This window comes from Heterodontus francisci, chromosome 4, assembly GCF_036365525.1.
Source record: "Heterodontus francisci isolate sHetFra1 chromosome 4, sHetFra1.hap1, whole genome shotgun sequence".
Lineage (NCBI taxonomy): Eukaryota > Metazoa > Chordata > Chondrichthyes > Heterodontiformes > Heterodontidae > Heterodontus > Heterodontus francisci.
Genome location: NC_090374.1, coordinates 16,928,393 through 16,956,019, shown reverse-complemented (window position 1 = coordinate 16,956,019; position 27,627 = coordinate 16,928,393). Strand labels below are relative to the sequence as shown.

Genomic DNA, 27,627 nt, shown 5'->3' with positions numbered 1-27,627 from the left:
TCCCACCTGCATTAGACCTTCCAAAATGCATTACCTCACATTTGTCCGGATTAAACTCCATCTGCCATTTCTCCGCCCAAGTCTCCAACCGATCTATATCCTGCTGTATCCTCTGACAATCCTCATCATTATCCGCAACTCCACCAACCTTTGTGTCGTCCGCAAACTTACTAATCGGACCAGCTACATTTTCCTCCAAATCATTTATATATACTACAAACAGCAAAGGTCCCAGCACTGATCCCTGCGGAACACCACTAGTCACATCCTTCCATTCAGAAAAACACCCATCCACTGATACCCTCTGTCTTCTATGACCGAGCCAGTTCTGTATCCATCTTGCCAGCTCACCTCTGATCCCGTGTGACTTCACCTTTTGCACCAGTCTGCCATGCGGGACCTTGTCAAAGGCTTTACTAAAGTCCATATAGATAACATCCACTGCTCTTCCTTCATCAATCATCTTTGTCATTTCCTCAAAAAACTCAATCAAATTAGTAAGACACGACCTCCCCTTCACAAAACCATGCTGTCACTCGCTAATAAGTTTGTTTGTTTCCAAATGGGAGTAAATCCTGTCCCGAATAATCCTCTCTAATAGTTTCCCTACCACTGACGTAAGGCTCACCGGCCTATAATTTCTTGGATTATCCTTGCCACCCTTCTTAAACAAAGGCACAACATTGGCTATTCTCCAGTCCTCTGGGACCTCACCTGTCGCCAATGAGGATGCAAAGATTTCTGTTAAGGCCCCAGCAATTTCTTCCCTTGCCTCCCTCAGTATTCTAGGGTAGATCCCATCAGGCCCTGGAGACTTATCTACCTTAATGCTTTGCAAGACACCCAACACCTCCTCCTTTTTGATAATGAGATGACTAAGACTATCTGCACTCCCTTCCCGAGGCCCATCATTCACCAAGTCCTTCTCTTTGGTGAATACTGATGCAAAGTACTCATTTAGCACCTCGCCCATTTCCTCTGGCTCCACACATAGATTCCCATCTCTGTCCTTGAGTGGGCCAACCCTTTCCCTGGTTACCCTCTTGCTCTTTATATATGTATAAAAAGCCTTGGGATTTTCCTTAATCCTGTTTGCCAATGACTTTTCATGACCCCTTTCAGCCCTCCTAACTCCTTGCTTAAGTTCCTTCCTACTGTCTTTATATTCCTCAAATGATTCATCTGTTCCTAGCCTTCCAGCCCTTACAAATGCTTCCTTTTTCTTTTTGACGAGGCTCACAATATCCCGTGTTATCCAAGCTTCCCGAAACTTGCCAAACTTGTCTCTCTTCCTCACAGGAACATGCTGGTCCTGGATTCTAATCAGCTGACGTTTGAAAGACTCCCACATGTCAGATGTTGATTTACCCTCAAACAGCCGCCCCAATCTAAATTCTTCAGTTCCTGCCTAATATAGTTATAATTAGCCTTCCCCCAATTTAGCACCTTCACCCGAGGACTACTCTTATCCTTATCCACAAGTACCTTAAAACTTATGGAATTATGGTCACTGCTCCCGAAATGCTCCCCCACTGAAACTTCGACCACCTGGCCGGGCTCATTCCCCAATACCAGGTCCAGAATGGCCCCATCCCTAGTTGGACTATCTACATACTGTTTCAAGAAGCCCTCCAGGATGCTTCTCACAAATTCTGCCCCATCCAAGCCCCCAGCACTGAGTGAGTCCCAGTCAATATAGGGGAAGTTAAAAATCACCCACCACCACAACCCTGTTACCTTTACATCTTTCCAAAATCTGTCTACATATCTGCTCCTCTACCTCCTGCTGGCTGTTGGGAGGCCTGTAGTAAACCCCCAACATCGTGACTGCACCCTTCCTATTCCTGAGCTCTACCTATATTGCCTCGCTGCATGACCCCTCCGAGGTGTCTTCCCGCAGTACAGCTGTGATATTCTCCTTAACCAGTAATGTAACTCCCCCACCCCTTTTACATCCCCCTCTATCCCGCTGAAGCTTCTAAAGCCTGGAACATTTAGCTGCCAATCCTGTCCTTCCCTCAATCAGGTCTCTGTAACAGCAACAACATCATAGTTCCAAGTACTAATCCAAGCTCTAAGTTCATCTGCCTTACCCGTTATACTTCTCGCATTGAAACAAATGCACTTCAGACCACCAGTCCCGCTGTGCTCAGCAACATCTTCTTGCCTGTTCTTCCTCTTAGTCCTACTGGCCTTATTTACTATGTCCTCCTCATTTATTTCACTAACTTTCCTACTGCTCTGGTTCCCTCCCCCCGCCACACTAGTTTAAACCCTCCCGAGTGACGCTAGCAAACCTTGCAGCCAGGATATTAGTGCCCCTCCAGTTTAGATGCAACCCGTCCTTTTTGTACAGGTCCCATCTGTCCCTGAAGAGAGCCCAATGGTCCAGATATCTGAAACCCTCCCTACTACACCAGCTACTCAGCCACGTGTTTAGCTGCACTATCTTCCTATTTCTAGCCTCACTGGCACGTGACACAGGCAGTAATCCAGAGATTACAACCTTAGAGGTCCTGTTTTTTTAAACTTACCACCTAACTCCCTAAACTCCCCCTGCACGACCTCTAGGGTTGATGATCAGTCGCATGATCCTCGCCTTCCACATCATGTGTCATCTCAAAAACCCTGTTATTTCTTTTTAGAGAGTGCAACGCAGAGTGATACTTGAGTCACATCGGAAGTACCTGTTGACCACCCCTTGGCTATTCCTGGGGTTCATCCTTCTGCCATAATTGCCTAATTCCTGCTAGCTGTTATAGCTGCCAAAAGGGTCTCTATCCTCATTCGTTTTGTTTGTAATTTTCCCTTCATACTGCTGTCCAGGGCCCATACTTGAACGGCCTGGAAATGCTGCTAACATTGTATCCTCCACCTTCGTTCTCACCACTGAAGAGCCCATTTGTACCATGAAAGCAGCCGGAAAGGAATGTTTTCCCAAAAATGTTTTCAGGGCGTCAGACATCCGATCTCTTTCTTTGAATCTAACTTTGGTTACTACCACGAGCCTATCCATTTTTGATATCCTAGCACAATCCAACAATCTGAAGGCAAGTAACGATTTAGGAATTTCCAAGTCGAATCACTGCAACCTTGCATATAATCGGTTAAACTCCATAATATATTCTTCTATGGAAAAACCATCCATTTTTCTAAATTTATCAAAGTCTGACCACGCCTCATAGGCACTCAATGAGTCACCTTTCATATCAATTTTATCAATAAATTTTAAGAGATTGTCCAAACCTTCCTCATTGTCCAAATAATGAGCCTCTAGCTCAGAGAACACTTTGCCCCAATCTTGCTTCTGGCTATTCCTTGCTTCCTTTTTGGTGAAGACGTAACCCATGTGCATAGATTAACTTCATTTTTCCATTGATCGTAAGGTTCGGCTTCACAAAACAGCGGTGGAAAATCATATCCCGACATCTTACACCCGGTTTCAGTCATCTTTCTTCAAAAAAAACCTCCAATTAAAGCTCTAATTCTAATCTCTTGTCTGAAAACAAACCTTTGTCTCTCATCTTCACTTTCAGGCAACCAATGCTACCAATGTTGGAGAAACTTCCAAGCCTGTTTGTGAAGAAGACACAGACTAGCATGCTTTGGTGGAGACTGTTTATTGCTTTCCACAGAGCTTACTTCTCCACTCCTAACAACACTCAGTCAGTGCTGACTGGCCCTTCTTTATATATACATCCGAGTACAATTATCTGTTAACGCCCTATTACCTTCAACTACTAGGTATTTAGCATCCATTTACAGAACTTCTTAGACACTAACAGGGTGAACCGCTAAAAGCACAATACAGTGGGCCATATAAAGTGGTCAAAAGAATTGGTAAAGTAAATTATTTGATTGACACCCCAGACCACCAGAAAAAGAATCGGCTGTATGATATAAATATGTTGAAACAATATCATTGCTGGGAGGAGATAAGCAAGCACAGGTATGTCAGGTAGTAGGGAAAGTGAAGAATGAAATAGATAGTGAGGATGAGGCAGAAGGAGGCCTAGACAATTCTCAAATTGAATCTCCTACTATCCAGTTAGCTAATACTGAATTTGAGTATTGCTGAAAATAGAGAAATTTTGTCGAAGTTTTTCATCTTGCACTCATCAGGACAATTTGCAAGAAAACTATTGTAAGGGAAAGCAACAAATTTATCCTAATGAGAAGAGAGTGCTGACTGGTTGGCAAGTGGTCTCCAATTGGTAGAGGCGTTGCCATAGACAATGCAACAGTTTATGGTGACTGACAGTTTAACTGCCAAGCTCTGTTTGAAATTTTTAAAGCAGGCAACTTGCCTCTGATTGGTCAAGGCAATGCCCTGAGGAATGAACCAGCGAATGGCTGCCATCTTTTTTGTTGAGCTGAAAACAGGCGCAATGTGTGTACATGTTCTTCCTGTCTGCAAAGAAAAGGGCCCTGTGTATTAATATATGTAGCTTTCAGTATGGACAAATGCGCCACACTGCAAGCCCAACTGACAATCTTAAATTGGTTGTCAGTGTAATTCTTAGCACACTGAGGATTATTTAGCGGGATCACATCTAATTTATGACCGAGGCGTGAGAGAGAGAAGCTGAGTTTCCGTGTGAGCGACAAGTACAGCATTAGCATACAGCAGTTCTCTGATCAGGATGCGATGTATTTTTGTCTTCGCTTTCAGCCTTGATAGATTGTAGAGCTTGCGTGCAAGTAGACACCTTCCATATCTGCAGTGAAGATAAAGGTCAGGAGCATGGAGAAGATGACAAGCAGAGTAGGGGCTAGGGCACAACCCTGTTTCAGTCCATTATTCACCCCGAAACTGTGAGACATGGAGCCATCAAACCATACAGGTGCAGTGTATGTTGTCATGGCAGCAGCGGATAAGACTGAGGAGCTTCAGTGGACAGCCAATTTTTCCCAAAAACTTGGAGAGCCCTGCTCTGCTGACAGTGTAGAATGCCTTATTGAGATCGACAACAGTAAGGTAAAGTGGTATACTTTGTTCTCCACACTTCTCTTGTAGCTGGCGCATGGAGAAGATCATATCCACAGTACATCTGCAGAAACCGCACTGTTCTTCCAGGTATATTTGGTCCGCAAGTAAATGGAGTCTTCCAAGTTGCTTTTCGTTTTGGTGACTGCAGCTTTGACAGTAGCGAAGGTGCGAGAGCGAGCTTACAGCTGGGAAGTCAATTTCAGTGGAAGTTTAAAAGTTAATTCCCTTTTGTTTTCGGAGGACCAGGGACTGCTGGGTAAGTAAAAACTATATATTTGGGTGGTGGCTGTACCCGAGACACTACACGTGTAGTGTCTCCCACCCACCCTCCTCCTCTAACCAAAAAAAAGGGCTCTATTGTGTTGATAAGGTAAGCTTTTTATTTAAGAAGTTCTGTCCGTTGGATTGCTAACCTTACAAGTTTTGACTTTTTGTTTTTGGTTTTTCAGTAGATTTGTTGGGAATTTGGAATAGAGGGAATGGAAGTTAAGGCAGTTGTATGTTCCTCCTGCAGAATGTGGGAGGTAAGGGTCGCCAAGAGTGTCCCTGCTGACTGCATCTGCGGGAAGTGCACCCAACTCCAGCTCCTCGAGAACCGCGTTAGGGAGCTGGAGCTGGATGAACTTCGGATCATTCGGGAGGCGGAGGGGGTTATTGAGAGGAGTTATGGGGAGGTAGTCACACCTCAGGTAAAAGAAGTAGGTAGATGGGTTACCGTCAGGGGAAGGAGAGGGAACCAGCAGGCAGTGCAGGGATCCCCTGTGGCCGTTTCCCTCAACAACAGGTATACCGTTTTGGATACTGTTGCGGGGGACGACTTACCAGGGGTAAGCAATGGGATACAGGTATCTGGCACAGAGTCTGTCCCTGTTGCTCAGAAGGGAAGGGGGAAGAGGAGCAGAGCATTAGTCATTGGGGACTCCATAGTTAGGGGAACAGATAGGAGGTTCTGTGGGAACGAGAGAGACTCACGGTTGGTATGTTGCCTCCCAGGTGCCAGGGATCGTGATGTCTCGGATCGTGTTTTTGGGATCCTTAATGGGGAGGGGGAGCAGCCCCAAGTCGTGGTCCACATAGGCACCAACGACATAGGTAGGAAGAGAGATGGGGATTTAAGACAGAAATTCAGGGAGCTAGGGTGGAAGCTTAGAGCGAGAACAAACAGAGTTGTTATCTCTGGGTTGTTGCCCGTGCCAGGTGATAGCGAAGCGAGGAATAGGGAGAGAGAGGAGTTGAACACGTGGCTGCAGGGATGGTGCAGGAGGGAGGGTTTTGGTTTCCTGGATAATTGGGGCTCTTTCTGGGGTAGGTGGGACCTCTACAAACAGGATGGTCTTCACCTGAACCAGAGGGGTACCAATATCCTGGGGGGGAGATTTGCTAGTGCTCTTCGGGGGGGTTTAAACTAATTCAGCAGGGGAATGGGAACCTAAAATGTAGTCCCAGTGTACAGGATGTTGAGAGTAGTGAGGTCAGGGATAAGGTTACAAGGACGCAAGAGGGCACTGGCAAGCAAGAACCTGGTTTTAAGTGTGTCTACTTCAACGCCAGGAGCATCCGGAATAAGGTGGGTGAGCTTGCAGCATGGGTTGGTACCTGGGATCTCGATGTAGTGGCCATTTCGGAGACATGGGTAGAGCAGGGGCAGGAATGGATGTTGCAGGTTCCGGGATTTAGATGTTTCAGTAAGAACAGAGAAGATGGTAAAAGAGGGGGGGGTGTGGCATTGTTAATCAAGGAGAGTATTACAGCGACAGAAAGGACGTTTGAGGACTTGTCTACGGAGGTAGCATGGGCCGAGGTTAGAAACAGGAGAGGTGAGGTCACCCTGTTGGGAGTCTTTTCTAGACCTCCAAATAGTTCCAGAGATGTAGAGGAAAGGATAGCGAAGATGATTCTCGACAGGGGCGAGAGTAACAGGGTAGTTGTTATGGAGGACTTTAACTTTCCAAATATCGACTGGAAATACTATAGTTCGAGTACTTTAGATGGGTCAGTTTTTGTCCAGTGTGTGCAGGAGGGTTTTCTGACACAGTATGTAGACAGGCCAACCAGGGGCGATGCCACATTGGATTTGGTACTGGGTAATGAACCCGGCCAGGTGTTAGATTTAGATGTAGCTGAGCACTTTGGTGATAGTGATCACAATTCGGTTAGGTTTACCTTAGCGATGGGCAGGGACAGGTATATACCGCAGGGCAAAAATTATAGCTGGGGGAAAGGAAATGATGATGCGATTAGGCAAGATTTAGGATGCGTAGGATGGGGAAGGAAACTGCAGGGGATGGGAACAATCGAAATGTGGAGCTTATTCAAGGAGCAGCTACTGTGTGTCCTTGATAAGTATGTACCTGTCAGGCAGGGAGGAAGTTGTCGAGCGAGGGAGCCGTGGTTTACTAAAGAAGTTGAAGCGCTTGTCAAGAGGAAAAAGGCTTATGTTAGGATGAGACGTGAAGGCTCAGTTAGGGCGCTTGAGAGTTACAAGCTAGCCAGGAAGGATCTAAAGGGAGAGCTAAGAAGAGCAAGGAGAGGACACGAGAAGTCATTGGCGGATAGGATCAGGGAAAACCCTAAGGCTTTCTATAGGTATATCAGGAATAAAAGAATGACTAGAGTTAGATTAGGGCCAATCAAGGATAGTAGTGGGAAGTTGTGTGTGGAATCAGAGGAGATAGGGGAAGTGTTAAATGAATATTTTGCGTCAGTATTTACAGTAGAGAAAGAAAATGTTGTCGAGGAGAATACTGAGATTCAGGCTTCTAGGCTAGATGGGATTGAGGTTCACAAGGAGGAGGTGTTATCAATTTTGGAAAGTGTGAAAATAGATAAGTCCCCTGGGCCAGATGGGATTTATCCTAGGATTCTCTGGGAAGCTAGGGAGGAGATTGCAGAGCCTTTGTCCTTGATCTTTATGTCGTCATTGTCGACAGGAATAGTGCTGGAAGACTGGAGGATAGCAAATGTTGTCCCCTTGTTCAAGAAGGGGAGTAGAGACAGCCCTGGTAATTATAGACCTGTGAGCCTTACTTCGGTGTGGGTAAAATGTTGGAAAAGGTTATAAGAGACAGGATTTATAATCATCTTGAAAAGAATAAGTTCATTAGCAATAGTCAGCACGGTTTTGTGACGGGTAGGTCGTGCTTCACAAACCTTATTGAGTTTTTCGAGAAGGTGACCAAACAGGTGGATGAGGGTAAAGCAGTGGATGTGGTCTGTATGGATTTCAGTAAGGCGTTTGATAAGGTTCCCCATGGTAGGCTATTGCAGAAAATACGGAAGTATGGGGTTGAAGGTGATTTAGAGCTTTGGATCAGAAATTGGCTAGCTGAAAGAAGACAGAGGGTGGTGGTTGATGGCAAATGTTCATCCTGGAGTTTAGTTACTAGTGGTGTACCGCAAGGATCTGTTTTGGGGCCACTGCTGTTTGTCATTTTTATAAATGACCTGGAAGAGGGTGTAGAAGGGTGGGTTAGTAAATTTGCGGATGACACTAAGGTCGGTGGAGTTGTGGATAGTGCCGAAGGATGTTGTAGGGTACAGAGGGACATAGATAGGCTGCAGAGCTGGGCTGAGAGATGGCAAATGGAGTTTAATGCGGAAAAGTGTGAGGTGATTCACTTTGGAAGGAGTAACAGGAATGCAGAGTACTGGGCTAATGGGAAGATTCTTGGTAGTGTAGATGAACAGAGAGATCTTGGTGTCCAGGTGCATAAATCCCTGAAGGTTGCTACCCAGGTTAATAGGGCTGTTAAGAAGGCATATGGTGTGTTAGCTTTTATTAGTAGGGGGATCGAGTTTCGGAGCCACGAGGTCATGCTGCAGCTGTACAAAACTCTGGTGAGACCACACCTGGAGTATTGCGTGCAGTTCTGGTCACCGCATTATAGGAAGGATGTGGAAGCTATGGAAAGGGTGCAGAGGAGATTTACTAGGATGTTGCCTGGTATGGAGGGAAGGTCTTACGAGGAAAGGCTGAGGGACTTGAGGTTGTTTTCGTGGAGAGAAGGAGGAGGAGAGGTGACTTAATAGAGACATATAAGATAATCAGAGGGTTAGATAGGGTGGATAGTGAGAGTCTTTTTCCTCGGATGGTGATGGCAAACACGAGGGGACATAGCTTTAAGTTGAGGGGTGATAGATATAGGACAGATGTCAGAGGTAGTTTCTTTACTCAGAGAGTAGTTGGGGCGTGAAACGCCCTGCCTGCAACAGTGGTAGACTCACCAACTTTAAGGGCATTTAAGTGGTCATTGGATAGACATATGGATGAAAATGGAATAGTGTAGGTCAGATGGTTTCACAGGTCGGCGCAACATCGAGGGCCGAAGGGCCTGTACTGAGCTGTAATGTTCTAATTCTAATTCTAAGCATGACCTGAGCAAAGGCCTTCCTCGTGATGCTAAGGAGTGAGATGCCCCTGTAGTTGTTGCCTTTGTTTTTGTATAGTGCGATGATTTTGGTGTCACGCATCGCCTGTGGAACAGAACCTACTTTCCAGCAAAGAAGGAGATCATAAAGATGTGGCAATAGCTGGAATTGCTTGAGCAGTTTTGGTGGGATTCCGTCCTTGCGAGGTGCCCTTCTGTTCGCTAGGCAGTCTATGACGTTTGCGAGCTCCAGTGATAAGGATTTTTCATCTAACTCATCCACAACAGGAAGTTGTGAGCATCGAGCGCAGACTGGGAGATGTCTGACTCGCAGGAGTACAGCTCACATAGAAACATAGGAAACAGGAGCAGGAGTAGGTCATTCGGCCCTTTGGGCCTGCTCCGCCATTCAAAAAAGATCATGGCTGATCATCTAATTCAGTACCCTGTTCCCACTTTCTCCCCATATCCCTTGATCCCTTTGGCATAGTAGAGTTCAGCCCAGCGGGACATTTGTTTACTTCTGTCAGTGTGTATTTCACCATCTGCCGAATTTAGAGGAGCAACTTTGGTGATGGCAGGGCCAAGAGCCCTCTTGATCCCTTTGTACATAGCTCGTAGATTTCCTTTGTCACATGCAGTTTGGATTTCTTGACATGAGCTTATCCAGTGTTTGTCTGGGCAGTATCTCCCACTCCTTTGCATGGCTATCTTGGCTACTTTCAGGTCATGCAGTGTCTTAGCTGTTGGGTTTATGGTGTGAATCATGTAGGCTTTGTTTTTTTGCATCAATGATAGATATCATCTCAGCTCAGTAGGTCTCAAACCAGCCCTTGTTGCAGGTTCTGCCTTTACCAAATGATGCTTCTGATGCTTCATAGATGATTGAGCTTCGTGACTCGATGCCAGCATCGGTGCTTCCCGTTCAGGCTTTGGTGGATAGCAAGCGTTCTAGTGACAATGCAAAGTGCTGGTATTTGGCATCATTGCTTATGTGAGGAATGTTGATATGTGACAGGCCATCGTGTTTGGAGCTGTGGAACTTTCGGGGGGTGCACCTTCACTCTGCTGCTGATTAGAGATTGGTTGTTGTCGTAATCTGCGCTATGGTCAGTATGGGTGTTAAGAACACTGGGCAAATCATGCCTCCTCCTGCTAACTAGGTCTAGTTGGTGCCAATGCCCATATCTTGGATGATGCCATGATACCTTGTGGCGACAGCTGCCCTGGAAGAAGGTCTTGGTGATGCAGAATTCATTCAGGGTGCAAAGCTCAAGAGGGCGTTGTCCGTTATCGTTGCCCACCCCATGATGACTGAGGCATGTTGGCCATGAATCACTGTCTGCCCCAACACATACATTGAAGTCACCCAGGATGAATAGCCTCTTGCCATTTGGGATGTTCTTCAGAATTTAATTTAATTTGATAATCACTGCAGTTGATATACCATTACCATTCTTGATAGGGCATCCCATAAAAGCTGTTATCACCTCCGCCCCAAATGAATAAAGTGGTCTCTTTTTGATTCCATTGTTCACTTTAAATGAAGAATATGCTACAGTAATTTTAACACCAACATCTATTGGATGTTTGTGAACTGTTTGAATTGTGGTCTTTCAGCTTGCACCGTCTGAATCTCTTGCTGCTGTTTTGCAATTATAACCAACTGTTTATTATTTGGCTATATGTAGGAGAATACTAAAGCTCTGACGAAACGTTTTTGACCTGAAGTGTTAACTCTGTTTCTCTCTCCACAGATGCTGCCAGACCTGCTGAGTATTTCCAGCATTTTCTGTTTTGATTTCAGATTTCCAGCAGACACAGTATTTAGCTTTTAGAATACTAAAGCAGCTTGAAACTGAAGATAGCCAAATATTGTGAAAAGAAAATAATCTCTTGCAGTTCCAAGGAACTTTTCGAAGGATATATAGGTCACATTATTCAAAAATGCATAACATTAAACACTGTAAGTGTCTAGTTATATTTTAATCTAAAGAGAGAACATGGTCAGTGTACCAAACCACCTCACATTGTAAAGAATTCTTTACAAGTTCAATGTATATAGAATCTTGGTTAAACCACACAGAGTACTGTGCACAGTTCTGGTCTCTGTATTACAAAAAGGATGTAGAGGCACTGGAGAAAGCGCAAGATTTACAAGGATGCTGCCAGAACTGACTACATGTATCACAAGGATAAGCTGGGCTCTTTTCTCTGGAAAAACTGAAGGCTGAAGGGCGACCTGATAGGGGTCTTTCATGAAACAGTGTTGACATAGAGACCCTTCCGAAGAAGGGTCACTGACCCAAAACGTTAACTCTGCTTCTCTTTCCACAGATGCTGCCAGACCTGCTGAGTGGTTCCAGCATTTCTTGTTTTTATTATAGTTGACATAGAGAAGACGTTTCCACTTGTGGGCATGTTCAAAACTAGGAGCCATAAATATCAGACAGACAGTCACTAATGAATTCAATCGGAAGTTCAGGAGAAACCTCTTAACCCAGCAAGGAGTGAGAATGTGGAATTCCCTACCAGATGGAGTGTTTGAAGCTATTAGCATAGATGCATTTCAGGGAAAGCTAGATAAGTACATTCTTTTGGGCCTCCTTATCTCGAGAGACAATGGATACGCGCCTGGAGGTGGTCAGTGGTTTGTGAAGCAGCGCCTGGAGTGGCTATAAAGGCCAATTCTGGAGTGACAGGCTCTTCCACAGGTGCTGCAGAGAAATTTGTTTGTTGGGGCTGTTGCACAGTTGGCTCTCCCCTTGCGCCTCTGTCTTTTTTCCTGCCAACTACTAAGTCTCTTCGACTCGCCACAATTTAGCCCTGTCTTTATGGCTGCCCGCCAGCTCTGGCGAATGCTGGCAACTGACTCCCACGACTTGTGATCAATGTCACACGATTTCATGTCGCGTTTGCAGACGTCTTTATAACGGAGACATGGACGGCCGGTGGGTCTGATACCAGTGGCGAGCTCACTGTACAATGTGTCTTTGGGGATCCTGCCATCTTCCATGCGGCTCACATGGCCAAGCCATCTCAAGCGCCGCTGACTCAGTAGTGTGTATAAGCTGGGGATGTTGGCCGCTTCAAGGACTTCTGTGTTGGAGATATAGTCCTGCCACCTGATGCCAAGTATTCTCCGAAGGCAGCGAAGATGGAATGAATTGAGACGTCGCTCTTGGCTGGCATACGTTGTCCAGGCCTCGCTGCCGTAGAGCAAGGTACTGAGGACACAGGCCTGATACACTCGGACTTTTGTGTTCCGTGTCAGTGCGCCATTTTCCCACACTCTCTTGGCCAGTCTGAACATAGCAGTGGAAGCCTTACCCATGCGCTTGTTGATTTCTGCATCTAGAGACAGGTTACTGGTGATAGTTGAGCCTAGGTAGGTGAACTCTTGAACCACTTCCAGAGCGTGGTCGCCAATATTGATGGATGGAGCATTTCTGACATCCTGCCCCATGATGTTCGTTTTCTTGAGGCTGATGGTTAGGCCAAATTCATTGCAGGCAGACGCAAACCTGTCGATGAGACTCTGCAGGCATTCTTCAGTGTGAGATGTTAAAGCAGCATCGTCAGCAAAGAGGAGTTCTCTGATGAGGACTTTCCGTACTTTGGACTTCGCTCTTAGACGGGCAAGGTTGAACAACCTGCCCCCTGATCTTGTGTGGAGGAAAATTCCTTCTTCAGAGGATTTGAACGCATGTGAAAGCAGCAGGGAGAAGAAAATCCCAAAAAGTGTGGGTGCGAGAACACAGCCCTGTTTCACACCACTCAGGATAGGAAAGGGCTCTGATGAGGAGCCACCATGTTGAATTGTGCCTTTCATATTGTCATGGAATGAGGTGATGATACTTAGTAGCTTTGGTGGACATCCGATCTTTTCTAGTAGTCTGAAGAGACCACGTCTTCTGACGAGGTCAAAGGCTTTGGTGAGATCAATGAAAGCAATGTAGAGGGGCATCTGTTGTTCACGGCATTTCTCCTGTATCTGACGAAGGGAGAACAGCATGTCAATAGTCGATCTCTCTGCACGAAAGCCACACTGTGCCTCAGGGTAGACGCGCTCGGCCAGCTTCTGGAGCCTGTTCAGAGCGACTCGAGCAAAGACTTTCCCCACTATGCTGAGCAGGGAGATTCCACGGTAGTTGTTGCAGTCACCGCGGTCACCTTTGTTTTTATAGAGGGTGATGATGTTGGCATCGCGCATGTCCTGGGGTACTGCTCCCTCGTCCCAGCACAGGCATAGCAGTTCATGTAGTGCTGAGAGTATAGCAGGCTTGGCACTCTTGATTATTTCAGGGGTAATGCTGTCCTTCCCAGGGGCTTTTCCGCTGGCTAGGGAATCAATGGCATCACTGAGTTCCGATTTGGTTGGCTGTATGTCCAGCTCATCCATGACTGGTAGAGGCTGGGCTGCATTGAGGGCAGTCTCAGTGACAGCATTCTCCCTGGAGTACAGTTCTAGGTAGTGCTCAACCCAGCGGTCCATCTGTTTGCGTTGGTCAGTGATTATGTCCCCCGATTTAGATTTGAGGGGGGTGATCTTCTTGATGGTTGGCCCAAGAGCTCTCTTCATGCCATCATACATTCCTCTGATGTTTCCGGTGTCTGAGGCCAGCTGAATATGGCTGCATAGGTGTTGCCAGTAGTCGTTTGCGCAACGCCTAGCTGTTCTTTGTGCAGTACTTCTGGCTGCTTTAAGTGCTGCGGATGTTAAATCGCTGGGGGCTTTCTTGTAGTTCAAAAGTGCAATGCGCTTAGCGGCTATGACAGGTTCCAGCTCTTCATTATGAGATTGAAACCAGTCTGCATTTCTCTTCGCACTTTTGCCGTAGGTGGTCAAAGCTGACTCATAGATGGCGTCTCTGATGTGGGCCCACTTGGTCAGTACATAAGTACATTGATAAGTACATAGAAGAAAGGAATAGAACAATATGGTAATCAGGTTAGATGCAGTAAAGTGGGAAAGGGCTCGTGTGGAACATAAACACCTGCTGCAAAATTCCATTTAAAAGCATCTGACTGAAATGTAAAATCCTGAAGCAAGTGGAAAATACCTTCCAGTTTTAACACTTAGCTCGGTATATACCTACGATTTAGACGCAAGAGAGGTTTTGTCTGAAATGTTATTTGTTATCTAAAAGTGTACATTTTAGATAAATAGATATTTCTGGATAACTTTTTTTAAAGTCCTTTAAATTTATCCTTTTATTATAATTTATTTTATCCTGTTTAAAATTGAACTGCAGAATGGTTAAACTGGCTACGGTACAAAGATTTGGCAATTGCTTGTTTTAATTGAAGTTAATGGAAATTCTGATTATATACATTACCCTTAATAGATCAGTTACCCAGTCAATCTAAACTTAAAAACACAGAAAGGGAAATGTTGTTTAATTATAGGCTGGGGGACATCCAAGAAGGTTACTTATTAGAACAGGAGGTTGTTTAGCAAAATTAAAGCACATGGGATAGGAGGGAATATACTGGCATGGATTAAGGATTGCTCAACAGGCAGAAAACAGAGAGTAGGAATAAACAGGTCATTCTTGCATTGGCAGGCTGTGACAAAGATCAGTGCTTGGGACCCAGCTGTTCACAATATATATCAATGATTTGGATGTGGGAACCAAATGTGACATTTCCAAGTTCGTGGATGACACAAAACTAGGTGGGAATGTGCGTTGTGAGGAAGATGCAAAGCGGCTTCAAGGGGATTTGGACAGACTTAGTGAGTGGGCATGAATATGGCAGATAGAATATAATGTGGAAAAATGTGAGGTTATCCACTTTGGTAGGAGAAACAGATGTGCAGAATATTTCTTAAATGGTAAGAGATTAGAAAGTGTAGATGTACAAAGGGTGTCCTCATCAATAAGTCACCAAAAGCAAACATACAGGTGCAGCAAGCAATTAGGAAGGCTAATGGTATGTTAGCCTTTATCGCAAGAGGATTTGAGTACAGGAATAGTGAAGTCTTGCTTCAATTGTATAGAACTTTGGTTAGACCGCACCTGGAGTACTGTGTGCAGTTTTGGTCCCCTTACCTTAGGAAGGATATTATTGCCAGAGAGGTAGTGCAACTAAGGTTCACCAGACTTGTTCCTAAGATGGCAAGACTGTCCTATGAAGAGAGATTGGGGAAACTGGGCCTGTATTCTCTAGAATTTTGAAGAATGAGAGGTGATCTCATTGAAACCTACGAAATACTTAAAGGGATAGACAGGGTAGAAGCAGCTAAGATATTTCCCCTGGTTGGGGAGTCTAGAACTAGGGGACACAATTTCAAAATAAGGGGGAAGCCACTTAGGACCGAGATGAGAAAAATTTCTTTGCTCAGAGGGTTGTGAATCTTTGGAATTCTCTACCCCCGAGGGCTGTGGAAGCTCAGTCATTGAGTATGTTTAAAGCAGAGATTGACAGATTTTTAAATACCAATGACATAAATGGATATGGGGATAGTGTGGGAAAAAGGTATTGAAGTGGATGATCAGCCATTATCGAATTGAATGGCGGAGCAGGCTCGTTGAGCTGAATGGCCTACTCCTGCATCTATGTTCCTATGTTCCTAACTGAGCTGTGCTTGACACGTATTACCATATTAAAGACATATGTTTTTATAAATACCATCAGATATATACTTACATTTAAAAATATTGAGAGTACTTAAATAATACTGTTGCAAGCCCAACAGTTTTACCGGGATTCGACTGAGAGCATATTTTGGAATATGATCCTTGCAGTACCCCACTAGTCCCAACCTGCAAATGCGAGAATTATCCATTTATTCCTACTCTCTGCTTTCTGCCTGTTAACTAATCCTTAATCCATACCAGTATATTATTCCTATCCCATGTGCTTTAACTTTGCTAACCAACCTCCTGTGGGAGACATTATCAAAAGCCTTCTAAAATCCAAGTATACCAGTTCACCGACTCCCCTTTTTCAATTCTGTTAGTAACATTCTCAAAAAACTCCAACAGGTTCGTCAAATATGATTTCCCATTCATAAATCCATGTTGACTATGCCCAATCAGATCATTATTATCCAAGTGTCCATTTATCACATCCTTTAGAATAGATTCTAGCATTGCCCCAATATCTGATGTAAGGCTAACAGGTCTGTAATTTCCTGTTTTCTCTATCCCTCCCTTCTTAAATAGTGGGGTGACATTTGCAACCTTCCAATCTGCAGGAACCACTCCAGAATCCATCGAATTTTGGAAGATGATCACCAATGCATCCACTATCTCCATAGCTACCTCTTTCAACACTCTGGGATGTAGTATATCAGGTCCTGGGGACTTACCAACCTTCAGCCCCATTATTTTCTCCAATACAACCTTCTTACTAATACTAATTTCCTTCACTTCCTCATTCCCCGATATCCCTTGGATCTCTAATTTTGGGAGATTTCTTGTATCTTCCTCAGTGAAGACAGACACAAAGTAATCATTTAGCTTTGGTGCCATTTCTCTATTCCCCATTATAAATTCTCCTGACTCCGCCCATAATGGACCCACATTTGTCTTAGCCAAATGTTTCCTTTTTACGGACCTATAGAAGCTTTTACAATTCGATTTTATATTTTTGTTAGCTTACATTCATATTCTATTCTCCCTTTAGTTTAGTGATACAGCAATGAAACAGGCCCTTCGGCCCACCGAGTCTGTGCCGACCATCAACCACCCATTTATACTAATCCTACACTAATTCCATATTCCTACCACATCCCCACCTGTCCCTATATTTCCTTACCACCTACCTATACTAGGGGAAATTGCTAATGGCCAATTTACCTATCAACCTGCAAGTCTTTGGCTTGTGGGAGGAAACCGGAGCACCCGGAGGAAACCCACGCAGACACAGGGAGAACTTGCAAACTCCACACAGGCAGTACCCAGAATTGAACCCGGGTCGCTGTGAGGCTGCGATGCTAACCACTGCGCCACTGTGCCGCAGTCTTAACCAGTTTCTTTGTCCTCCTTTGCTGTATTCTAAAATTCTCCCAATCCTCGTTTACTACTATTTGTCAACTTTCTAGGCCTTTTCTTCTAAAATCCATTTATACAATCCTTAACTTCCTTTGTTATCCATGGTTGACTGCCTTTACTTTTGGAGTTTTTGTGCCTTGAAGGAATGTATAATTGCTGTAAACTATGTAATAATTTTTTAGAGACTATCCATTGCCTACGTACTAGCATACCTTTTAATGTATTTTCCCAATCCACCTTAGCCAATTTCCTTTGTTCAAATTTAACACCCTTCAGATTGAACTACCTCACTTTCAAACATAATGTAAAATTCCATCATATTATGGTCACTCATCCCTGATGGTTCTTTTATTACAAGATTACTAATTAGCCCCTTCTCATCACATAATACTAGATCTAAAATAGCCCGTTATCTAGTCGGTTCCTCAACATACTGCTCTAGAAAACCATCCCGAACACACTCCAGAAACTTGTCCTTCACAGCATGGGTGTTCATTAGGTTTACCCAGTCTATATGCAGATTTACGTCACCCATGATTACTGTATTATCCATGCTACATGCTTCTCTAATCTCTTGATTAATGCCATGCCACACACTACCACTACTGTTTGGTGACCTATAAACAGCTCCTACCAATGTTTGCTGCCCCTTGCTGTTTCTTAGCTCCCCCCAAACAGATTCCACATTTTGTTCCTCCGATCTGAGATCCTCCCCTACTAATGTAATGATTCCATCCCTTATCAGCACAACGCCACCTCCTTTTTCTTTTTGCCTGTCCTTCGTAAATGTCAAATATCCTTAAATATGCAGTTCCCAATCTTGGTCACCCTGTAGCCACGTTTCTGTTATGGCAATTAGATCATACCCATTTACCTCTATTTGGGCCTTTAAGTCATCTACCTTGTTGCGAATGCTGTGTGCATTCAGGTAAAGTGCCCTTAACCGTGTCTTCTTGACATTCTACATTCTATGCCTTGTTGATGCCTTTGTTTCGCCTGCCTTCTAATGTCACTTGCTACTTGTCTACCTCCTGTACCTTCCTTCCAATTTGAGCTACTCCTTAGGTTCCCATCCCCCTGACAAGCTAGTTTAAACCCTCCCTAACAGCACTAGCAAATCTCCCTGCGAGGACATTAGTTCCAGTCCCAAAAGCCAAAGCCCTAACCTTAACATTCTAAGATCAACCCAAACCTAACCCCTAACTTTAATACCTTAACCCTTAACAACCCTTAACCCAAACCACTCATCCCCAATTACCTTAACCCTTGCCTTGTAATGTTTTATTCTATTAAAAGAGCTGTTGTTATTTTAATCCCAACCCAAACTCCCAAATAACCCTAACTACTAAGACCGAACATTAACCACGAACCAAAGTTAGCCCGGACCAATAACCCCGAATAACCCCTGACCTGAACTACTCAGGCCCAATAACTGGTGACTCCCCAACAAACCTCTAACCGAGTCAATATTCACTCGGTTAAATAGGGGAAGCGGTGGCGTAGTGGTAATGCCGCTGGGCTAGTAATCCAGAGACCTAGGCTAATGTTCATGAAACAAGTGTCGATTGTTATTAAAACCCTTTAGGGAAGGACATCTGCAGTCTTTACCTGGTCTGGTCTAGATGTGACTCCAGATCCACAGCAATGTGGTTGACTCTTCAATACCCTCTGAAATGGCCGAGCAAGCCACTCAATTGTATCAAACTGCTACAAAGTCTAAGAAAAGGAAAGGAACCGGATGGACCATCTGGTATTGACCTAAGCACCGGAAACGACAACGGCAGACCCAGCCCTGTCACCCCTGCAAAGTCCTCCTTACTAACATCTGGGGTTTGTGCCAAAATTGGGAGAGCTGTCCCACTGACTAGTCAAGCAACAGCCTGACATAGTCATACTCACGGAATCATACAATGTCCCAGACACCAGCATCACCATCCTTGGGTATGTCCTGTCCCACTGGCAGGACAGATCCACCAGAGGTGGCTGTGGCACAGTGGTATACAGTTGGTGGGGAGTTTACCTGGGGATCCTCAATATTGACTCCGGACCCCATGAAGTCTTATGGCATCAGGTCAAATATGGGTTAGGAAATCTCCTGCTGATTGCCCCCCCTTGGCTGATGAGTCAGTACTTCTCCCCTGTTGAACATCAATTGTAAGAAGCACTGAGGGTAGCAAATGCACATAATGTACTCTGGGTGGGGGACTTCAATGTCTATCACCAAGAGTGGCTCGGTGGCACCGCTACTGACTGAGCCCTAAAGGACAAAGCTACTAGATTGGGTCTGCGGCAGGTGGTGAAGGAACCAACAAAAGGAGCGGCTACCGCACAGTTTTTGTGGAGATGAATTCCCGTCTTCACTTTGAGGATCCACACCATTGTGCTGTGTGGCACGATCACTGTGCTAAATGGGATAGATTTCGAACAGATCGAGCAACTCAAAACTGGGCATCTATGAGGCGCTGTGGGCCATCAGCAACAGCAGAATTGTACTCAACCACAATCTGTAACCTCATGGCCCGGCATATCCTCCACTCTGCCATTACCATCAAGCCGGGCGACCCAGCTTGAGTGCAGAAGGGCATGCCAGGAGCAGCACCAGGCATGCCTAAAAATGAGGTGTCAACCTGGTGAAGCGATAATACAGGACTACTTGCATGCCAAACACTGGAAGCAGCATGCGATAGGGCTAAGCGATCCCACAACCAACGGATCCGATCTAAGCTTGCAGTCCTGCCATACCCAGTCACGAGTGGTAGTGGACAATTAAACAACTAACAGGAGGAGGCTCCACAAATATCCCCATCCTCAACGATAGGCGAGCCCAGCACATCAGTGCAAAAGACAAGGATGCATTTGCTGCCATCTTCAGCCATAAGTGCCGAGTGGATTATCCATCTCGGCTTCCTCCCGAGGTTCCCAGCATCACAGACGCCAGTCTTCAGCCAATCTGATTCACTCCACGTGATATTAAGAAATGGCTGATGGTACTGAATTCCTGGGCCCTGACAACATTCTGGCAATAGTGCTGAAGACTTGTGTTCCAGTTCTAGCTGCGCCCCTAGCCAAGCTGTTCCAGTACAGCTACAACACTGGCATCTACACGGCAATGTGGAAAATTGCCCAAGCATGTCCAGTACACAAAAAAAGACAAATCCAACTCGGCCAATTACTGCCTGATCAGTCTGCTCTCGATCATCAGCAAAATGATGGAAGGGAAAGTCGACAGAGCTATCAAGCGGCACTTGCTCAGCAATAACCTGCTCAGTGACACTCAGTTTGGGTGCCGGCAGGGTCACTCAACTCCTGACCTCATTACAGTCTTGGTTCAAAAGAGCTGAACTCCAGAGGTGAGGTGAGAGTGATTGCCCTTGACATCAAGGCACAATTTGACCGAGCATGGCATCAAGGAGCCCTAGCAAAACTGGAGTCAATGGGAATTAGGGGGAAAACTCTCCGCTAGTTGGAGTTATACCTAGCAAAAAGGAAGATGGTTGTGGTTGTTGGAGGTCAATCATCTGAGCTTGAGGACATCACTGCAGGAGTTCCTCAGGGTAATGTCCTAGGCCCAAACATCTTCAGCTGCTTCATCAATGACCTTCCCTCCATCCTAAGATCAGAAGTGGGAATGTTCACTGATGATGGCACAATCTTCAGTACCATTCGCGACTCATCAGATACTGAAGCAGTCTCTGCCCGGATACAGCAAGACCTGGACAACATCCAGGCTTGGTCAGATAAGTGGCAAGTAACATTGGTGCCATACAAGTGCCAGTCAATGACTATCTCCCTTTGATGTTCAATGGCATTACCATCGCTGAATCCCCCACTATCAAAATCCTAAGGGTTACTATTGACCAGAAACTGAACTGGACCAGCCCCATAAATACTGTGGCAACAAGAGCAGGTCAGCGGCTGGGAATTCTGTGGCGAGTAACTCACCCCTGACTCCCCAATGCCTGTCCACCATGTACAAGGCACAAGTCAGGAGTGTGATGGAAAACTTTCCACTTGCCAAAATGAATGCATCTTCAACAACACTCAAGAAGTTCGACACCATCCAGGACAAAGCCCACTTGATTAACCCCCATTCACCACCTTAAATATTCACGCCCTTCGCCAATGATGTACAGTGCCAGCAGTGTGTACCATCTACAAGATCCACTACAGAAACTCATCAAGGCTCCTTCGACAGCATCTTCCAAACTGTGACCTCTACCACCTAAAAGTACAAGGGCAGCAGATGTATCAGAACACAACCACCCTGCAATTTCTCCTCCAAGCCACACACCTTCCTGACTTGGAACTTTGTTGCCGTTCCTTCACTGTTGCTGGGTCAAAATCCTGGAACTCCCTTCTTAACAGCACTGCAGGTGTACCTACCCCACATGGACTACAGCAGTTCAAGAAGGCAGCTCACCACCACCTTCTCAAGGGCAATTAGGAATGGGCAATAAATGCAAGCCTGGACAGCGACACCCACATCCCATGAATGAACAAAAAAGTGGCATTTTAAAACCGATATTAAACATTAACGTCAAATGAGAAAGGACCTAATGGTAACATTTGATCGGATTCTATAATTTTTAATTGATGAGGAAATAAAAAAACAACCCACCTACTTCAGAGTTTGAACAAGGAGTGTCTGCTTTCTGCCCCCAGTAAACGAAGCCGGGAAAGGGGGAGGAGGCACGTTCGCTAATCGCAGGGCACCGTGGGACATGTGGTCCAAAAGCCGCGCGTTTGCTTTTAAGTGAACAATGACCGTGGGCAAAATGACTACACCTCCCATCAATGATTGCGCGGCATAGTGCGGCTGCGCCGAAAGGTTGTTTGGCGGTCTCTAGGCAACGGCGTTGACCCAAAGCACGGACATCAACTTGAGAAGACCGCGGATGGAGATGGGGTTTCACTTCTCCAACATATACGAATTGAAAGCATTAAGAATTACATTCCTATGTCCTGATTTAAATAAGATCATCTCTAAAACAGTCTTAGGCTATTTTGTTTGCTGATTGGCTGTATAAGCAGGCTTTCGCCATCCGATTGGCCTGAAGAGATGTCAATCAGCGGGGAGAGGCGGGGGCTCTGGCGAAGGCGTCATTTCCTCTCCTCCACTGAGGGCGGGCTGTGGTGCAGTGTGGGTTGGTGCTGTCATGTCAGTGAGGAGTCGATGTTGTGTTTAGTGCCACTGCCTCTTCTCAGGAGGAAGACTAGAGAAGGAGTGACTTTAATGTCAGCATGAGGGTTGGTGAGAGCCCTTAGCGCCGCCTGTTATCTGGGAGAGGGAATCGGTCCTGTTGTTGGGGGTTCCCGGAGCGCGAGGACAGGGACCGGACTCCGGGTGGCGCGAGCTGCCGCAGCTGGCAACATGCACAGGTTCCGAAAGTGGCTTTACAAGCCCAAGGTGAGCTCAGAGCTGGTGCATTTTATTTTCCTTGTTTTATGGCTGCGAATAGCAAACAGTCTGAGATGGAAATGTTACACGGGTTTGCATTCATTTTCCTGCTTATCAAGTGACCCTTTTTTATTTAGCGACTTGAAACACCAACTGCAACAAGCAAGTGAAAACAAGCCTCTTAAAAAAAAATGTAATAGTATCAGGGTTACTGTGTGTAGTGCACAAAAGATTACCTCCAGCCACTTTAAAAATGCGATAGTACGATCAATGATACATGTGTTTATTTCTATTTGTTAGGTGCGTGGTTAGAGGGGAAAACGTGCATTGGCAAGTGCAGGCTTCTCTTGATCTGCTTTTTCCCGATTTTGTTTCAAAACATTGGAGTTCCCCCCCCCCCCTCCCCTGTATTGAATGAGCAGCAGTATTATTAGGGTAGCGCGATGTGATTGTTTTTAAATTTTAAAACAAAGTGTCGTGGAGGAAACCCAGACCAACTCTTACTGCATCGTCAGGGTTAAAGTACGATTGGAGGATTCTTCCTTACTGCAAGTTGGACTGCAATCGGCTCAAACGTCGATTGTGTTTTACAACGAGATGAGTAGGGTGGGGGTGGGGTGGCGGGGGAAATACGAATTAGGAACCTTACAGGCTAACTTCCTCAGTGCTTACTGTTGTATTGTGTCCCTTTGCTTTCCTGTGTCACTAGTAATTCACAGGTAATCTTTGAGGTTTCTAATTTTAAAGTACATGTATAAGTTTATAGACAAACTGTATATATTTTTATATAGTTTCGTGAATACTATGCAATAATGGATTGAGTGGTCGTTGATCTCAATGTTTCTGGGTTGCTGTGACTTATGGGGTTGCCTGTATAACTTCTTGAACTTCTGAAACATTTTGAGATGTTTTTTATATTAAGTGGCATATAAATTAGTAATTCTTTTGTGTTTTATATCCACATGAAAAATAATATTTAGGTTTCTGGTTTCATACTTGTGATCAGAATTTCTACTGTTTGTCTGAATGGCTGCATTTATCTCACTACCATTCCACTTGTCTTAGCTTTTTCAGTTCAGTATGTGGAAGTTTGGGTATGGAAATACACATTAAGAATGTAAAGGGCATGAAAATCTGCTCCTCGGTCAAGACGAACGCATTTGATCTTTCAGTTGAAATTTTTTTAAAACTGCTGTCTCCAAGGAAGAAGGAAACAAAAAATTAATAAATGTATTAACAACATTGAATGCAGTAGTGTCAATGGTCATTGGTGAAAGCAAGTTGACTTGCTTGATTAATCTGCTTTTGGATTATATCAGCACTGATCTGTTTACTTTTGTCATGCTTGCTGTGATGCACACCAGGTCTTTGTTCTGGGAAAGCCCCCCTGGTTTGGTAGATGTTTGGGAATGTTCTCTTTTTGAAGCAGCAGTGTTGATTTTCACAGTGGTCTATATTTTGACAAGTTTGTTTCAATACTTATTGTGGTTGAATCCTGTACAATAAAAAGTTGACTTTTGCCAAATTATTTTTTGTTGTATAAGTAGTTTCAGAAATTGAATTTTAAATGTTTGCAGGTCAGGTATTATACTATACCTAATGTAGATGTGGGAGAAGACATTTCATTGGTCAATATATATATTTTATTTTTAATTTAATGTCAATATCATCACCCTCTATAAGAACAAGGGTGACTGCGGTGACTACAACAACTACCGTGGAATCTCCCTGCTCAGCACAGTGGGCAAAGCCTTCGCTTGAGTCATTTTAAACAGACTCCAGAAACTGGCTGAGCGTGTTTACCCTGAGGCACAGTGGGGCATTCGAGCAGAGAGATCCACTATTGACCTGCTGTTCTCCCTTCGCCAGCTACAGCAGAAATGCCACGAACAACAGATGCCCCTCTACGTTGCTTTCATAGATCTCACCAAAGCCTTTGACCTCGTCAGCAGACGTGGTCTCTTCAGACTACTGGCAAAAAGCGGATGTCCACCAAAGCTACTAAGTATCATCACCTCGTTCCATGACGATATGAAAGGCACAATTCAGCATAACGGTGCCTCATCACACCCCTTTCCCATCCTGAGTGGTGTGCAACAGGGCTGTGTTATCGCACCTACACTGTTTGGGATCATCTTCTCACTGCTGCTGTCACATGGGTTTAAGTCTTCAGAAGAAGGAATTTTCCGCCAGATGGCAGGTTGTTCAACCTTGCCCGTCTTAGAGCGAAGACCAAAATACGGAAAGTCCTCATCAGGGAACTCATCTTTGCTGACGATGCTGCATTAACATCTCTCACAGAACAGTGTCTGCAGAGACTCATCGACATTCTTGCGGCTGCCTGCAACGAATTTGGCCTAACCATCAGCCTCAAGAAAACGAACATCATGGGACAGGACGTCAGAAATGCTCCATCCATCAATATCCGTGACCAGGCTCTGGAAATGGTTCAAGAGTTCACCTACCTAGGCTCAACTATCACCAGTAACCTGTCTCTAGATGCAGAAATCAACAAGCACATGGGAAAGGCTTCCACTGCTATGTCCAGACTGGCCAAGAGAGTGTGGGAAAATGGTGCACGGAACAGTCCGAGTGTTTCAAGCCTGTGTCATCAATACCTTGCTCTATGGCAGCAAGGCCTGGACAGCATGTCAGCCACGAGCGACATCTCAACGCATTCCATCTTCACTGTCTCTGGAGAATACTTGGTATCAGGTGGTAGAACCGTATCTCCAATGCAGAAGTCCTTGAGGCAGCCAACATCCCCAGCATATATGCCCTACTGAGCTAGCAGCACTTGAAATGGCTTGGCCATGTGAGCCCCATGGAAGATGGCAGGATCCCCAAGGATGTATTGCACAGCGAGCATGTCACTGGTATCAGACTCACTGGCCGTCCATGTCTCCGCTTTAAAGACATTTGTAAACGTGACATGAAGCCCTGTGACATCGACCACAAGTCATAGGAGCCAGTTGCCAGCGATTGCCTGAGCTGGTGGACTGCTATAAAGGCGGGGCTGAAGAGAGGATATTCGAAGAGACTCAGCAGTTGGCAGGAAAAAAGACAGAAGTATAAGGAGAGAGCGAACTGTGTAACAGCCCCGACAATCAACTTCACCTGCAGTGCCTGTGGAAGAGTCTGTCACTCTAGAATTGGCCTTTATAGCCACTCCAGGTGCTGCTCTACAAACCACTGACCACCTCTAGGTGCTTACCCATTGTCTCTCGAGACAAGGAGGCCAAAAAGGAAAGGGGGGAAAAAAAGGAAGGGATTGTAATTTACTTTTAAGCTTATTTCTTCCACTCTCCAGAATTGGTTTTGAGACTAGGAGTAAACTTGGTTGGGCTTGCAGGTTTGAGGTTATGGCTGTTTTGATCTTGGATTTTTGGATTTTGTTGAACTGATTTATTCCCTTTACTGATAATTAAGGTTTATGTCTGAAGTATTTTGCAGGACAAAATTGTAGCTCAGCTGTTTTTCAAGTCGTTAAACTGTTCAGTTTCCTGTTGCAGTTGTCTTATGGCTGTTTTTACATAATGGCTTGTGCTCGGTGAAATGTTGAATGAATTATGCAAATACTGACTGACATTTTTGTTTAACAGATGTGTCGAAGATTGCCTGTAATGTTAACCTCAGAAGGGAATCATTTTTCCTTGTGCAGCTATTATACAAATTTTGGTTGTTTATTAAAAATAAACTATTAAAATTGAAGTAAAATGAGTTGTCTAGCTTTTTGTACTTCAAAGCTTGTATCAATATTCCCATTATTTACCATCTTTATCAATTAAAATGAGTTTGTACTCCTTCGATTTCTCACTGGTTCTGTGGGTTCATGTGCTGCATAGGGTGGTGATGTCCTTCCAGACAAAAAGGCTCTCACTTCTGAGCTAATTGACCACAGATGTTGCAATGGGTAGATTGTTACAATTATATGCTACTTCATGGATTGAAGGCTAAGGGTTGCTGTTGCATTTTATGTTTATCTGCTGCAGGAAGTGGGAGGAAGTGATCCACTTTGGCTGTTGCCCAGTCTCCACTGTTAGCTTACTGACAGGTATTGTCCAGAGTCACAAGTGATAAATAACCACTGTGGTGAATTACTGGTGGGCTGCTGATGACTGCAAAGCTCTCCCACTTGAAGATAAATAAAAGAAATGTCCATTTTTATATCCCCTTTATCAAATCCTCAGGATGTCCTGAAGCATTTCATAACAAGTGAGTTACTTTTATTAAAAAAACAAGTGATCCGTTATGTCGGCAAACACAGCAGCCACTTCGCATGCACAAGGTTTCATAAAAGAAAGATGTATATAATATAGCACCTTTCACGACCACAGGACGTCCCAAAGTGCGTGACGGCCAATGAACTGCTTTTGAAGTGCAGCTACTGCTGCAATGTAGGAAACGCAGCAGCAAGTCTGCACAGCAAGCTCCCACAAACAGTAATGTGATAATGGCCAGATTTTTTTTGTGACTTTGGTTGAGGGATAAATATTGGCCAAGACACCAGGGATAAATCCTCTGCTCTTCGAAATAGTGCCGTGGGATCTTTTGCATTCACCTGAGGGCAGGCGGAGCCTTGTTTAGTGTCTCATTCCCAAGACCACGCCTCCAACAGTGCAGTGCTCACTCAGAACTGGAGTGTCAGATGAGATTTTTGTACTCTCATTCTGGATTGGGACTTGAATCAACAACCTTCTGACTCAGGCAAGAGTGCTACCAACTGAGACATAGTTAACAATTTTTCTTTCACAGAATTAAACATTGTATAAGGAAGTCATTTGGCCCATCGTGCCTATCTTTGTAAGAGCTATCCAATTGTACTCGCTTTTTTCCCGTAGCTCTGCAGATTTTTCCTTCTGAAGTATATTT

General features: G+C 44.8%; 2 protein-coding genes across 3 annotated transcripts in view; one reads left to right on the top strand and one right to left on the bottom strand.

The window, feature by feature from the left end:
* cfap99 (cilia and flagella associated protein 99) overlaps positions 1-22,028 on the bottom strand; it is a 248,906-nt gene extending 226,878 nt beyond the window's left edge. Inside the window, exon 1 of one of the 2 annotated variants that reach the window (XM_068029224.1) lies at positions 21,980-22,028. The gene's annotated coding sequence lies outside the window, so the exon portion shown is untranslated. Of the gene's footprint in view, positions 1-21,975 lie in introns of both variants that reach the window. The other variant, XM_068029223.1, reaches the window with a different exon arrangement.
* A 459-nt stretch (positions 22,029-22,487) lies between these two features.
* zfyve28 (zinc finger, FYVE domain containing 28) overlaps positions 22,488-27,627 on the top strand; it is a 294,791-nt gene continuing 289,651 nt past the window's right edge. The window contains exon 1 of the mRNA XM_068029222.1: positions 22,488-22,764. Within this exon, the coding sequence (XP_067885323.1) occupies positions 22,729-22,764 (36 nt within the window). The 5' untranslated portion in view covers positions 22,488-22,728. The remainder of the gene's footprint in view (positions 22,765-27,627) is intronic.